At 46.4% G+C, this 16,703-nt stretch overlaps 1 protein-coding gene across 1 annotated transcript in view; it reads right to left on the reverse strand.

The window, feature by feature from the left end:
* LOC126441271 (probable cytochrome P450 49a1) overlaps positions 1–16,703 on the reverse strand; it is a 133,732-nt gene that overhangs the window by 66,667 nt on the left and 50,362 nt on the right. Inside the window, exon 7 of the mRNA XM_050090680.1 lies at positions 5,668–5,869. Within this exon, the coding sequence (XP_049946637.1) occupies positions 5,668–5,869 (202 nt within the window). The remainder of the gene's footprint in view (positions 1–5,667; positions 5,870–16,703) is intronic.

A 16,703-nucleotide genomic window follows, 5' to 3' on the forward strand; every position in this document is an offset into this window, starting at 1 on the left:
TTTGTAAAAATTTCGGCAGAATTTATCACTGGCTTAAGCCAACTTTCTGTACCTATAACGATTTCAGCTTCGGTGCTTTCTACCAGCGCTTGAAGTTCCGGTACTTTGCCAACGCAGCTTCGACAGTTGACAATTACAATACCGATTGCTGCTTGGTCCCCGCATGTCCTGACTTTGCCCCGCACCCGTTGAGGCTGTTGCCCTTTCTGTACTTGCCCAAGGCCATCTAACCTAAAAAACCGCCCAGCCCACGCCACACAACCCCTGCTACCCGTGTAGCCGCTTGTTGCGTGTAGTGGACTCCTGACCTATCCAGCGGAACCCGAAACCCCACCACCCTATGGCGCAAGTCGAGGAATCTGCAGCCCACACGGTCGCAGAACCGTCTCAGCCTCTGATTCAGACCCTCCACTCGGCTCTGTACCAAAGGTCCGCAGTCAGTCCTGTCGACGATGCTGCAGATGGTGAGCTCTGCTTTCATCCCGCTAGCGAGACTGGCAGTCTTCACCAAATCAGATAGCCGCCGGAAGCCAGAGAGGATTTCCTCCGATCCATAGCGACACACATCATTGGTGCCGACATGAGCGACCACCTGCAGATGGGTGCACCCTGTACCCTTCATGGCATCCGGAAGGACCCTTTCCACATCTGGAATGACTCCCCCCGGTATGCACACGGAGTGCACATTGGTTTTCTTCCCCTCTCTTGCTGCCATTTCCCTAAGGGGCCCCATTACGCGCCTGACGTTGGAGCTCCCAACTACCAGTAAGCCCACCCTCTGCGACTGCCCGGATCTTGCAGACTGAGGGGCACCCTCTGGAACAGGACAAGCAGCCATGTCAGGCCGAAGATCAGTATCAGCCTGAGACAGAGCCTGAAACCGGTTCGTCAGACAAACTGGAGAGGCTTTCCGTTCAGCCCTCCGGAATGTCTTTCGCCCCCTGCCACACCTTGAAACGACCTCCCACTCTACCACAGGTGAGGGATCAGCCTCAATGCGGGCAGTATCCCGGGCAACCACAGTCGTAGTCCGATCAGGGGATGCGTGGGACGAGCTGGCCGTCCCCGACAAACCCCCAACCGGACCCCCACAGTGATGCCCATTGGCAACAGCCTCAAGCTGTGTGACCGAAGCCAACACTGCCTGAAGCTGGGAGCGAAGGGATGCCAACTCAGCCTGCATCCGAACACAGCAGTTGCAGTCCCTATCCATGCTAAAAACTGTTTTGCAAAGAACGTCTGAACTAATCTACAGAGCGCGCAAACAAATCGACAAAATTTAAACGGTTATTAAAATACAAGATTGCCTAGTAAATGCAGTAATGCTGCTACTTGCGCACTGCTGACACTGCTCGGCGGCGGAAGGAGACTACGCGAATTTACACTATTCAGGTACTAAAACGCGATGCTACAACTCTCAAATACTATGTGGGCTTTCGGAGCCGAAGGCCCACTCGTGTTTCCTTGATGACTGCACGACACAAAGCTTTACGGCTCGCCTGGGCCCGTCAGCTCCGACCTTCGACTATTGATCACTGGAAACACGTTGCCCGGTCGGACGAGTCTCGTTTCAAATTGTATCGAGCGTATGGACGTGTACGGGTATGGAGACAACCTCATGAATCCACGGACCCTCCATGTCAGCAGGGCACTGTACAAGCTGGTGGAGGCTCTGTAATGGTGTGGGGCGTGTGCAGTTGGAGTGATTGGGACCCCTGATACGTCTAGATACGGCTCTGACAGGTGACACGTATGTAAGCATCCTGTCTGTTCACCTACATCGATTCATGTCCATTGCGCATTCCGACGGACTTGGAAAATTCCAACAGGATAATTCGACACCTCAACGTCCAAAATTGCTACAGAATGGCTCCAAGAACACTCTTCTGCGTTTAAACACTTCCGCTGGTCACCAAACTCCCCAGACATGAATATTATTGAGCCTATGTGGGATGCCTTGGAGCGTGCTGTTCAGAATAGATCTTCACTCTCTCATACTCTTATGAATTTATGGACAGCCTTGTAGGATGAATGGTGTCACACTACCTCAGACAATAGTCGAGGCCATGTGTCGTGCCGAGGCACGTCTGCTTGCTTGGGGTGGCCCGCACGATATAAGCAGGAGTACCAGTGTCTTTGCCACTTTTATGAATTAGATTGGGAGGGTATATCCCTATAAAAATGACCTCAAAATGTAAAAAGCAGACACAGCTATGAGAGAGCGTCTTGTTGTGATGGAGAATGGCTGTGGCTGGGCAGGAATGTATATTTTAACAGCTAAATAAGAGGTGAGGCCATACTGGAGCTGAGCTTCGAGGAGCCATACAAGTATCGCCGTGTCATCAATAGATGGCGGCACCTTTGAGCCTCCATGATTGGTGGACATTGTGGGTACAAGAAATAACACGTCCTCAGAACAGCGAGCAGGTAAACTTATGCTTGACGTGTATTCTGGAAAAACCCATGGGTTAAAACCCTCGGCGAGAAAAGTGAAGAAGGAAACCGCCACTGGTGAACTGAGTGGCCAGCATAAATATTACATTAGACTTAATTCAATAAAAATTGAACTCGACTATTTACAAAGAAGACAGCTACATAATTATAAAGCCAAAAATAAGACAATTACATGGATGAAAACGCGCCCTCGATCGGAAAAGTAATTCTTAATTTATTTAAAACCAAAGGATTTGTAACAGAGTCGAGATTTGAAATCAATATCTTAACAAGCGATTTTCGCAAAGTGGGTACAAATAGGGCTCATCGAACGCTATCATAATATCGTAATAGATCTCTTATAAGCGTCACATAGTTTAAATTACTGGCTAGAAAGTGCGTTCTAAGCGTAAAAACCTGAATTGTTACCAGAATTATTAACAGAACATTGAAAGTAGCGGAATCATTATGAAGTAAGTCCAAAATTTGATGTATAAATGTATTTAGCTTAGTTTTTATTTATTAGCAACAAAACGGCGCAAAATAGCGCTTTGCATAACAAAATCACTATTACTGAACAAAACATTTGACCTGAAAAAAAACAACAACAATAATGGAAGGCTGAGATAGTTTGCATGTAAAGTGATGCAAAACACACGCACACACCCAAAGACACACACTCATACACATCCACGCGCGCGCGCGCACGCACACACACACACACACACACACACACACACACACACACGCGCGCGCAAACACACACACAGTAAACATCAATAGTTCTTAATTATATTCAGGGAGCCGAAAGTGTGTAAACGTGATTCGTGGTAACCCTACAGTTTAAATACCTGGCCGTCCTCTTGCACCTGCTCAGTTGGTCAGCTGGACGTATTCGGATTTTGATAAATAGGAGAAGTAACACATATGTATGAGAGCCGAGGAGGTCGAACGGACCTGTGATATTCACGCGTGACGATGGCGAACACTTCGAAAGTTTGTGAATTTATAATAATTCGCACCAGGCGAACTATAGTCCGATTAAAATTACTTGATAGTTGACACATCGGCTGCTGGTTACCGCTCAACACACAAACATGGCGAGTCACTTTATAAATGCTGTTCATGTGCAACGCGGAGCAACGCTGGAAGTGACCGTAGCGAGTTACGTCGGAAATGCGAGGTGCTCAGTCGACAGCTGATTTTAAACGACCAATGATGGAACTGCGTCAGACGACACATTTTGTAGCACTGAATTTAAACTCCTGTTCCAAGCTAACTACAACCTCGTGATGATGTGCAATGCATCCGAGAAAACGGCGGTCTACAATATGCGGCAGAACTAAAATCACGATCGCTTTGATCACGGCGATTAAAGCTAACCTCTACGAGCAAACTGCAGACAGAAAAAATTCAGTTTCAGCGCTAAGAGCAAACTGTTATTTGTCGCTATCAAGTTACCTGAAACCATCCACACACTGGCTGTACAAGCTGCGCGTTACCAACCGATGGGCAGTACATGTTGGCACTAGGTTGCAGAGTATACGGGCCATAGACAAATTACAAACGTACAAGGGTGACAGCAAGAGAAATGAGAGCAGATAAAAAAGTCAGTATGATGATGAAAATGACACGCCAAAGAATCAGAAATAAAAAGATTACGTTTAAACCTATCAATTGCCTAAAAATAATAATCAAACTCTTTTGATTAGAGTTAAAAATGAAAAAAACTTCGAACACGAGTTTCAAACCTACAATCTTCTAAAAGGCAGGTTATACGCTAACTATTGTGCAACACCACAACACTTTGTTAAGTGGTTATACACTATTGGCCATTAAAATTGCTACACCACGAAGATGACATGCTACAGACGCGAAATTTAACCGACAGGAAGAAGATGCTGTGATATACAAATGATTAGCTTTTCAGAGCATTCACACAAGATTGGCGCCTGTGGCGATACCTAGAACGCGCTGACATGAGGAAAGTTTCCACCCCATTTGTCATACACAAACAGCAGTCGACAAACGTTGCCTGGTGAAACGTTGTTGTGATGCCTCGTGTAAGGAGGAGAAATGCGTACCATAACGTTTCCGACTTTGATAAAGGTCGGATTGTAGGCTATCGCGATTGCGGTTTATCGTATCGCGATATCGCTGCTCGTGTTGGTCGAGATCCAATGACTGTTAGCAGAATATGGAGTTGGTGGGTTCAGGATGGTAATACGGAACGCCGTGCTGAATCCCAACGGCCTCGTATCATTAGCAGTCGAGATGACAGGCATCCGCATGGCTGTAACGGATCATGCAGCCACGTCTCGATCCCTGAGTCAACAGATGGGGACGTTTGCAAGACAACAACCATCTGTACGGACAGTTCGACGTTTGCACCAGCATGGACTATCAGCTCGGAGACCGTGGCTGCGGTTACCCTTGCTGCTGCATCACAGACAGGAGCGCCTGCGATGGTGCAGTCAACGACGAACCTGGGTGTACGAATGGCAAAACGTCATTTTTTCGGATGAATCCAGGTTCTGTTTACAGCATCATGATGGTCGCATCCGTGTTTGGTGACATCGCGGTGAACGCACATTGGAAGCGTGTATTCGTCATCGCCATACTGGCGTATCACCCGGCGTGATGGTATGGGCTGCCATTGGTTACACGTCTCGGTCACCTCTTGTTTGCATTGGCGGTACTTTGAACAGTTATGCTACGACCCACGGCTCTACCCTTCATTCGATCCCTGCGAAGCCCTACATTTCAGCAGGATAATGCACGACCGCGTGTTGAAAGTCCTGTACGGGCCTTTCTGGATGCAGAAAATGTTCGACTGCTGCCCTGGCCAGCACATTCTCCAGAACTCTCACCAACTGAAAACGTCTGGTCAAGGGCGAGCGAGCAACTGGCTCGTCACAACACGCCAGTCGCTAGTCTTGATGAACTCTGGTATCGTGTTGAAGCTGCATGGGCAGCTGTGACTCAATGCCCAGGCGTATCAAGGCCATTATTACGGCCAGAGGTGGTTGTTAAGGGTACTGCTTTCTCAGGATCTATGCATCCAAATTACGTGAAAATGTAATCATATGTCAGTTCTAGTATAATATAATTGTCCAATGAATACCCGTTCATCATCTGCATTTCTTCTTAGTGTAGCAATTTTAATGGCCAGTAGTGTACTTCAGTTGAGTAATAAATGATCATTAAGGTGTTACACTGACGCGCGGTACTGACCGTGTGAAGGTGTCGAGGGCGGTGATGTAGCGGTTGAAGGCGGGAGTGGCGACGAGCCTCCAGAGCGGCAGCCGCAGCTCGACGTGCGCCACCAGTGGGAAGAAGTCCTTGATGGCGGCCAGGATGGCGCGCGGCTCCTCGCGGCTTACCGCGTCCGCAGACAGGCAGCCCAATCGGCGGTCCAGCGCCACGCGCGCCACCGCTGCGCGCACACACTTCACCTGTTTACTCAGCCACACTTCATTGTACACTGATGTGACAAAAGTCATGGGATACCCCCTAACATCGTGCAGGACCACCTTTTGCACGACATAATGCAGCAACTCGACGTGGCATGGACTCAACAAGTCATTGGAAGTTCCCTGCAGAAATACTCAACCATGTTGCCCCTACAACCATCAATAACTGCGAAAGTGCTGCCAGTGCAGAATTTTGTGCACGAATTGACCTCCCGAATATGTCCCATAAATATTCGATGTGATTCACGGTGGGCGACCTGGGTGGCCAAATCGTTCCCCCGAACTGTTCAGAAAATTCTTCAAACCGATCGAGAACAACCGTGACCCGGTGACATGGCGCATTGTCATCCACAAAAATTACATCGTTATTCGGGAACATGAAGCCTATGAATGGCTGCAAACGGTTTCCAAGCAGTCGAACATAATCACAGTCAATGATCTGTTCAGTTGGACCAGAGGATTCAGTCCATTTCATGTAAACACTACTCACACTGAAAGTTCCTGGCAGATTAAAACTGTGTGCCGGACCGAGACTCGAACTCGGGACCTTTGCCTCTAGCGGGACAAGTTCCCTAACAACTGAGCTACCCAAGCACGATTGGCGCCCCGTCCTCGCAGCTTTACTTCCAGCACCTCGTCTCCTACCTTCCAAACTTTACAGAAGCTCTCCTGCGAACCATGCAGACCTAGCACTCCTCAAAGAAAGGATATTGCGGAGACAAGTTTGGAAGGTAGGAGACGAGATACTGGCAGAAGTAAAGCTGTGAGGACGGGGCGTGAGTCGTGCTTGGGTTGCTCAGCTGGTAGAGCACTTGCCCGCGAAAGGAAAAGGTCTCGAGTTCGAGTCTCGGTCCGGCACACAGTTTTAATCTGCCAGGAAGTTTCATATCAGCGCACACTCCGCTGCAGAGTGAAAATCTCATTCTGACCACTCACACTATTATGAAGCCACCACAGCTTGCACACTGTCTTGTTGACAACTCTGGTCCGTGGCTCTGTTTGGTGTACGCCACACTCAAACCCTAGTATCAGATCTTACCAAGTGAAATCTAGACTTATCTGGCCAGGTCACGGTTCTCCAGTCGTCTTGAGTCGTCGATTACGTCACTAGCCCAGGAAAGGCGCTCCAGGTGATTTCGTGCTGTTATCAAAGGCACGCGCGTCAGTTCTCTCCGGCCATACCCCTTTAACGACAAAATTCGCCACACTGTCCAAACGGATACGTTTGTCGTACATTTCACATTGATTTCTGCGGTTATTTCAACCAGTGTTGCTTTGTCCGTTAGCACTGACAACGCCACTAAAAGCCGCTGCTCTCGATAGTCAAGTGAAGACCGTCGGTTTCTGCGTTGTCTGTAATCTTGTATTCTAGGCAGACTCCTGACACTGTAGATCTCGGAATAATGTATTACTCAATGATTCCCGGAATGGGATGTCCCATGCGTCTAGCCCCAACCACCATTCCGCGTTCAAAGTCTGTTCAGTTCCCATCGTGCGGTCATAATCACATCGAAAACATTTTCGCATGAATCACCTGAATACAAATAACAGCTCCATCAATGCACTGCTCTTTTATTCCTTGTGTACGCGATATTACCGCCATCTGTATACAGAGTGTTACAAAAAGGTAAGGCCAAACTTTCAGGAAACATTCCTCACACACAAATACAGAAAAGATGTTATGTGGACATATGTCCGGAAACGCTTAGTTTCCATGTTAGAGCTCATTTTAGTTTTGTCAGTATGTACTGTACTTCCTCGATTCACCGCCAGTTGGCCCAATTGAAGGAAGGTAATGTTGACTTCGGTGCTTGTGTTGACATGCGACTCATTGCTCTACAGTACTAGCATCAAGCACATCAGTACGTAGCATCAACAGGTTAGTGTTCATCACGAACGTGGTTTTGCAGTCAGAGCAATGTTTACAAATGCGGAGTTGGCAGATGCCCATTTGATGTATGGATTAGCACGGGGCAATAGCCGTGACGCGGTACATTTGTATCGAGACAGATTTCCATTACGAAGGTGTCCCGACAGGAAGACGTTCCAAGCAATTGATCGGCGTCTTAGGGAGCACGGAACATTCCAGCCTATGACTCGCGACTGGGGAAGACCTAGAACGACGAGGACACCTGCAATGGACGAGGCAATTCTTCGTGCAGTTGACGATAACCCTAATGTCAGCGTCAGTGAAGTTGCTGCTGTACAAGGTAACGTTGGCCACGTCACTGTATGGAGAGTGCTACGGGAGAACCAGTTGTTTCCGTACCATGTACAGCGTGTGCAGGCACTATCAGCAGCTGATCGGCCTCCACGGGTACACTTCTGCGAATGGTTCATCCAACAATGTGTCACTCCTCATTTCAGTGCAAATGTTCTCTTTACGGATGAGGCTTCATTCCAACGTGATCAAATTGTAAATTTTCACAATCAACATGTGTGGGCTGACGAGAATCCGCACGCAATTGTGCAATCACGTCATCAACCCAGATTTTCTGTGAACGTTTGGGCAGGCATTGTTGGTGATGCCTTGATTGGGCCCCATGTTCTTCCACCTACGCTCAATGGAGCACGTTATCATGATTTCATACGGGATACTCTACCTGTGCTGCTAGAACATGTGCCTTTACAAGTACGACACAACATGTGGTTCATGCACGATGGAGCTCCTGCACATTTCAGTCGAAGTGTTCGTACGCTTCTCAACAGCAGATTCGGTGACCGATGGATTGGTAGAGGCGGACCAATTCCATGGCCTCCACGCTCTCCTGACCTCAACCTTATAGGGGCATTTGAAAGCTCTTGTCTACGCAACCCCGGTGCCAAATGTAGAGACTCTTCGTGTTCGTATTGTGGACGGCTGTTGATACAATACGCCATTCTCCAGGGCTGCATCAGCGCATCAGGGATTCCATGCGACGGAGGGTGGATGCATGTATCCTCGCTAATGGAGGACATTTTGAACATTTCCTGTAACAAAGGGACAAAGTGTTTGAAGTCACGCTGGTACGTCCTGTTGCTGTGTGTTTCCATTCCATGATTAATGTGATTTGAAGAGAAGTAATAAAATGAGCTCTAACATGGAAAGTAAGCGTTTCCGGACATATGTCCACGTAACATATTTTCTTTCTTTGTGTGTGAGGAATGTTTCCTGAAAGTTTGGCCGTACCTTTTTGTAACATCCTGTATGTGCATATCGCTATCCCAGGGCTCTTGCCACCTCAGTGTACGGCACAGCTAAAACTCAGCCTGTGCCATAGCGGCAAATGAGGACGGCTGTATCTGTTTCTCTAAGAAAGCATCTAATTCAAGATATTATTCGCAGTTGTCAGGTCAGAAGAAGATGTGCGCTTTGAAGAAATGAATCGTCAAATCGTGCCGCAAATGTAACTTATATTTGCATGGCAAGTGCTTTGTGCAGTTTAATACACAATTATTTTATGTGTTATGTTCCTTTCCTACCTAATATTATTATTCCAGAATGAGATTTTCACTCTGCAGCGGAGTGTGCGCTGATATGAAACTTCCTGGCAGATTAAAACTGTGTGCCCGACCGAGACTCGAACTCGGGACCTTTGCCTTTTGCGGGCAAGTGCTCTACCATCTGAGATACCGAAGAACGACTCACGCCCGGTCCTCAGAGCTTTATTTCTGCCAGTATCTCGTCTCCTGCCTTCCAAACTTTAGGAGACGATATCCTGGCAGAAGTAAAGCTGTGAGGAACGGGCGTGAGCCGTGCTTCGGTAGCGCAGATAGTACAGCACTTGCCCGCGAAAGGCAAAGGTCCCGAGTTCGAGTCTCGGTCGAGCATACAGTTTTAATTTGCCAGGAAGTTTTAATATTATTATTGTTCATAATCTGTTATAACAAAGTCTGATTATGAAGTTGATTAGCGTGACATTTTTTATTTTGATAATTCTTGTTCCATAGTAGTGTACAACTTTATGTGCCCATTGGTCATTGTTGGCCAACAGTGAAAACCTCCTTTCAGAACTGACAACTACAAATGAGTGTTACAGTTGTTATCTGTGGCCACTAATAAATGATACACTCCTGGAAATTGAAATAAGAACACCGTGAATTCGTTGTCCCAGGAAGGGGAAACTTTATTGACACATTCCTGGGGTCAGATACATCACATGATCACACTGACAGAACCACAGGCACATAGACACAGGCAACAGAGCATGCACAATGTCGGGACTAGTACAGTGTATATCCACCTTTCGCAGCAATGCAGGCTGCTATTCTCCCATGGAGACGATCGTAGAGATGCTGGATGTAGTCCTGTGGAACGGCTTGCCATGCCATTTCCACCTGGCGCCTCAGTTGGACCAGCGTTCGTGCTGGACGTGCAGACCGCGTGAGACGACGCTTCATCCAGTCCCAAACATGCTCAATGGGGGACAGATCCGGAGAACTTGCTGGCCAGGGTAGTTGACTTACACCTTCTAGAGCACGTTGGGTGGCACGGGATACATGCGGACGTGCATTGTCCTGTTGGAACAGCAAGTTCCCTTGCCGGTCTAGGAATGGTAGAACGATGGGTTCGATGACGGTTTGGATGTACCGTGCACTATTCAGTGTCCCCTCGACGATCACCAGTGGTGTACGGCCAGTGTAGGAGATCGCTCCCCACATCATGATGCCGGGTGTTGGCCCTGTGTGCCTCGGTCGTATGCAGTCCTGATTGTGGCGCTCACCTGCACGGCGCCAAACACGCATACGACCATCATTGGCACCAAGGCAGAAGCGACTCTCATCGCTGAAGACGACACGTCTCCATTCGTCCCTCCATTCACGCCTGTCGCGACACCACTGGAGGCGGGCTGCACGATGTTGGGGCGTGAGCGGAAGACGGCCTAACGGTGTGCGGGACCGTAGCCCAGCTTCATGGAGACGGTTGCGAATGGTCCTCGCCGATACCCCAGGAGCAACAGTGTCCCTAATTTGCTGGGAAGTGGCGGTGCGGTCCCCTACGGCACTGCGTAGGATCCTACGGTCTTGGCGTGCATTCGTGCGTCGCTGCGGTCCGGTCCCAGGTCGACGGGCATGTGCACCTTCCGCCGACCACTGACGACAACATCGATGTACTGTGGAGACCTCACGCCCCACGTGTTGAGCAATTCGGCGGTACGTCCACCCGGCCTCCCGCATGCCCACTATACGCCCTCGCTCAAAGTCCGTCAACTGCACATACGGTTCACGTCCACGCTGTCGCGGCATGCTACCAGTGTTAAAGACTGCGATGGAGCTCCGTATGCCACGGCAAACTGGCTGACACTGACGGAAGCGGTGCACAAATGCTGCGCAGCTAGCGCCATTCAACGGCCAACACCGCGGTTCCTGGTGTGTCCGCTGTGCCGTGCGTGTGATCATTGCTTGTACAGCCCTCTCGCAGTGCCCGGAGCAAGTATGGTGGGTCTGACACACCGGTGTCAATGTGTTCTTTTTTCCATTTCCAGGAGTGTATTTATGTGAAAATCATATAACATAAAGACAAAAAAAAGGTTCTGGACATATAATGGTTAAAGAAGAGCCACAGCAAAAATTGACCACGCAGAGTGTTATCAGAACTACGACAGTAACCCAGAGTCTCAACTGCATTGTTTGTGTATTCCCACGTGTCTGTCTGAGAAAGCGAGTCACTATTCCTCCAAATGAAGTATGTGTTGAACTCAGAAAGATGAGAGGAGGTTAGCAATTTCCATCACAGATCTTGAGCAGTTGGAGGGATTCTACTCTGAAAGTTTTTTGTGGTACGGCAGAGTCATATTTTTAAATTTTTACGAGCTCTATCTTTTTATCAACCACTAGTTTATATCGCTCACATAATTCTTTACTGTCCTGTTCGTTTTGATTAAGACAGGTATGTTTTAACAGCCTTCTTAAACACAAAAAATTATTTACTTTAGTTTATAGTCGCAATTTTTTTGTTTTGGCTACTGGCTTCTAGTTTCGATACCAACCAGCGTTATCAAGACATCAAAACATCCTATAAACAAAACATTTCCGTACATAGTCAAAATCATAATGTACTAATCATTTATCATAGTAAATGTCTGGTACAGATTGAAGCCTTGAAATACAGACAGTCCCTTGTCCCTGTCTTGCACTTGTCATGCCCGCTTCCCAAGTAGCTGTGTCACGTACTAAAAGTAAAAGCCAATGCTATACTTTAAACAGGTCTAAATTGCGGACAGAAGTGATAAGAATACCCGATATGAATAGAATTTCTCTATTCTTCTTGAAAAAGAGTTGTTGTTGTGGTCTTCAGTCCAGAGACTGGTTTGATGCAGCTCTCCATGCTATTCTATCCTGTGCAAGCTTCTTCATCTCCCAGTATCCACTGCAACCTACATCCTTCTGAATCTGCTTAGTGTGTTCATCTCTTGGTCTCCCTCTACGATTTTTACCCTCCACGCTGCCCTCCAATACTAAACCTGTGATCCCTTGATGTCTCAGAACATGTCCTATCAACCGATCCCTTCTCCTAGTCAAGTTGTGCCGCAAATTTCTCTTCTCCCCAATTATATTCAATACCTCATTAGTTATGTGATCTACCCATCTAATCTTCAGCATTCTTCTGTAGCACCACATTTCGAAAGCTGCTATTCTCTTCTTGTCTAAACTATTTACCGTCCATGTTTCACTTCCGTACATGGCTACACTCCATACGAATACTTTCAGAAACGACTTCCTGACACTTAAATCTATACTCAATGTTAACAAATTTCTCTTCTTCACAAACGCTTTCCTTGTCGTCGCCAGTCCACATTTTATATCCTCTCTACTTCGACCATCATCAGTTATCTCGCTCCCCAAATAGCAAAACTCATTTACTACTTTAAGTGTCTTATTTCCCTCAGCATCACCCGATTTAATTGAACTACATTCCATTATCTTCCTTTTGCTTTTGTTGATGTTCAGCGTATATCCTCCTTTCACGACACCGTCCATTCCCTTCAACTGCTCTTTCAGGTCTTTGCTGTCACTGACAGAATTATAATGTCATCGGCGAACCTCAAAGTTTTTATTTCTTCTCCATGGATTTTAATTCCTACTCCGAATTTTTTCTTGTTTCCTTTACTACTTGCTCAATATACAGATTGAATAACATCGGGGGTAGGTTACAACCCCGTCTCGCTCCATTCTCAACCACTGCTTCTCTTTCATGCCCTTCGACTCTTATGACTTCCATCTGGTTTCGATACAAATTGTAAATATCCCTTCCTTGCCTGTATTTGACCCCTGCCACCTTCAGAATTTGAAAGTGAGTATTCCAGTCAACATTGTCAAAAACCTTCTCTAAGTCTACAAATGCTAGAAACGCAGGTTTGCCTTTCCTTAATCTATCTTCTAACATAAGTCGTAGGGTCAGTGTTGCCTCACGTGTTCCAACATTTCTATGCCATCCAAACTGATCTTCCCCCAGGTCGGCTTCTACCAGTTTTTCGATTCGTCTGTAAAGAATTCGTGCTAGTATTTTGCAGCCGTGACTGATACTTCGGTAATTTTCACATCTGTCAGCATCTGATTTCTTTAGGATTGGAATTATTATATTTTTCTTTAAGTCTGAGGGTGTTTCGATGGTCTCATACACCTTGCTCACCAGACGGTAGGTTTTTGTCAGGACTGGCTCTCCCAAGGCTATCAGTAGTTCTAATGGAATCCTGTCTGCTGTCTACATCCGTGGTCTAGTTTCGACTTAGGTCTTCCAGTGCTCTGTCAAACTCTTCATGCAGTATCATATCTCCCATTTCATCTTCATCTACATCCTTTTCCATTTCCATAATATTGTCCTCAAGTACATCGCCCTTGTACAGACCCTCTATATACTCCTTCCACCTTTCTGCCTTCCCTTCTTTGTTTAGAACTGGTTTTCCGTCTGAGCTCTTGATATTCATACAGGTGGTTCTCTTTTCTCCAAAAGTCTCTTTAATTTTCCTGTAGGCAGTATCTATCTTACCCCTAGTGATATATGCCTCCACATCCTTACATTTGTCCTCTATGCATCCCTGCCTTGCCATTTTGCACTTCCTGTCGATCTCATTTTGGAGACGTTTGTATTCTTTTTTGGTTGCTTCATTTACTGCATTTTTATATTTTCTCCTTTCATCAATTAAATTCGGTATCTCCTCTCTTACCCAAGGACTTCTACTAGGCCTCGTCTTTTTAGTGCCTTCACTATTTTATCTCTCATAGCTACCCATTCTTCTTCTACTGTATTTCTCTCTCCTATTCCTGTCAATCGTTCCCTAATGCTCTCTCTGAAACACTCTAAAGCCTCTGGTTCTTTCAGTGTATCCAGGTCCCATCTCCTTCAATTCCCACATTTTTGCAGTTTCTCCAGTTTTAATCTGCAGTTCATAACCAATAGAGTGTGGCCGGAGTCCGCATCTGCCTCTGGAAATGTCTTACAATTTAAAACCTGGTTCCTAAATCTCTACCTTACCATTATATACTCTATCTGAAACCTTCCAGTATCTCCAAGCCTCTTCCATGTATACAACCTTCTTTCATGATTCTTGAACCAAGTGTTAGCTATGATTAAGTTATGCTCTGTGCAAAATTCTACCAGGCGGCTTCCTCTTTCATTCCTTACCCCCATTCATCTACTACTACGTTTCCGCCGGCCGGTGTGGCCGTGCGGTTAAAGGCGCTTCAGTCTGGAACCACGTGACCGCTACGGTCGCAGGTTCGAATACTGCCTCGGGCATGGATGTGTGTGATGTCCTTAGGTTAGTTAGGTTTAATTAGTTCTAAGTTCTAGGCGACTGATGACCTCCGAAGTTAAGTCGCATAGTGCTCAGAGCCATACTACGTTTCCTTCTCCTCCTTTTCCTACTATCGAATTCCAGTCACCCTTGACTATTAAATTTTTGCCTACTTTCACTATCTGAATAATTTCTTTTATCTCATCATACATTTATTCAGTCTCATCATCATCTGCAGAGCTAGTTGGCATATAAACTTGTACTAATGTGGTAGGCGTGGGCTTCGTGTCTATCTTGGCCAAAATAATGCGTTCACTATGGTGTTTGTAGTGTCTTACCCGCACTCCTATTTTCATTCATTATTAAACCTACCCCTGCATTACCCCCATTTGATTTTGTATTTATAGCCCTGCAGTCACCAGCCAGAAGTCTTGTTCCTCCTGCCACAGAACTTCACTAATTCTCACTATATCTAACTTTAGCCTATCCATTTCTCTTTTTAAATTTTCTAACCTGCCTACTCGATTAAGGGATCTGACATTCCACGCTCCGATCCGTAGGACGCCAGTTTTCTTTCTCCTGATAACGACGTCCACCTGAGTAGTCCCCGCCCGGACTTCCGAATGGGGGGACTATTTTACCTCCGGAATTTTTTACCTGAGAGGAAGCCATCATCACGTAACCATACAGTAAAGCTGCATGCCCTCGGGAAAAATTACGGCCATAGTTTCCCCTTGCTTACAGCCGTTCGCAGTACCAAAACAGCAAGGCCGTTTTGGTTAGTGTCACAGGGCCAGATCAGTCAATCAACTAGACTGTTGCCCTCCAACTACTGAAAAGGCAGCTGCCCCTCTTCAGGAACCACACGTTTGTCTGGCCTCTTAACAGAAACCCCTCCGTTGTGGTTGCACCTACGGTACGGCTATCTGTATCGCTGAGGCACGCAAGCCTTGCCACCAACGGCAAGGTCCATGGTTCATGTGGGGCGGGGGGGAGGGTGTAAAAGAGTAACAGTGTAAAAGACGTTTAAAAAATAATAAAAATATCATAAAATTTGAAATGGAAGGAAATCCAGAATAAAAGAATTATTAACTGTCTCCGCTCTAATAAAACAAAAAACTCTTTTACATCGTGCCCTTTTTTAGAAGAAAAAAGAAACACTGCCGATAGGGGGACTCGAATCGCTACTGGACGTAATTTAGATCTATTTAAAGCATAGCATTAGCCTTTACTTCAACTACATGACATGCCTACCTGGCAAGTGAGCATAACGACTCAGCACCACGGGTAAGGGGCGTCTATATCCTGAGGTTGCACTCTGTTCCATGCGTTTGTTGTCATAGATGTTTCGTAAATTTTGATTTTAGCTATATACCGTAATTATTTGACCATGCAGTGGCCTGATGATGATACTTTGTACCGAAACCGGTAGCCAGTAGGCAAAATAAAAGTAAACTGTAACTATATTCTAAGGCAAATATTTTTTTTCTCATTGTGTTGGTCGCTGTTCCATTTCCTTGAGCAATTCATAATGTAGTTTGCTTCTACGTTTACTGGAACATTTTTGCTTCTATTGTGGTATATTTTCACTCCTATTACTTCGCTATTAATTATGATTCGCTATTAATATTGCACAACCTGTATACGTAGGCTGCATCTATTGGAATGTTTTTAAATTCGTTGCTCCACTTTTAGTAACCCTGTTTACACTAAGTGATCAAAAGTATCCGGACACCTGGCTGAAAACGACTTACAAGTTCGTGGCGCCCTCCATCGCTAATGCTGGAATTTAATATGGTGTTAACCCACCCTTAGCCTTGGTGACAGCTTCCACTCTCGCGGGCATACGTTCAATAGAAGGTTTCTTGGGGAATGGCAGCCAATTCTTCAAGGAGTGCTGCACTGAGGAGAGGTATCGATGTCGCTCGGTGAGGCCTGGCACGAAGTCGGCGTTCCAAAACATCCCAAATGTGTTCTACAGGACTCAGGTCAGGACTCGGTGCAGGCCAGTCTATTACAGGGATGTTATTGTCGTGTAACCACTCCGTCACAGGCCGTGCATTATGAACAGGTACTCGAT

Source organism: Schistocerca serialis, chromosome 1 (assembly GCF_023864345.2).
Source record: "Schistocerca serialis cubense isolate TAMUIC-IGC-003099 chromosome 1, iqSchSeri2.2, whole genome shotgun sequence".
Lineage (NCBI taxonomy): Eukaryota > Metazoa > Arthropoda > Insecta > Orthoptera > Acrididae > Schistocerca > Schistocerca serialis.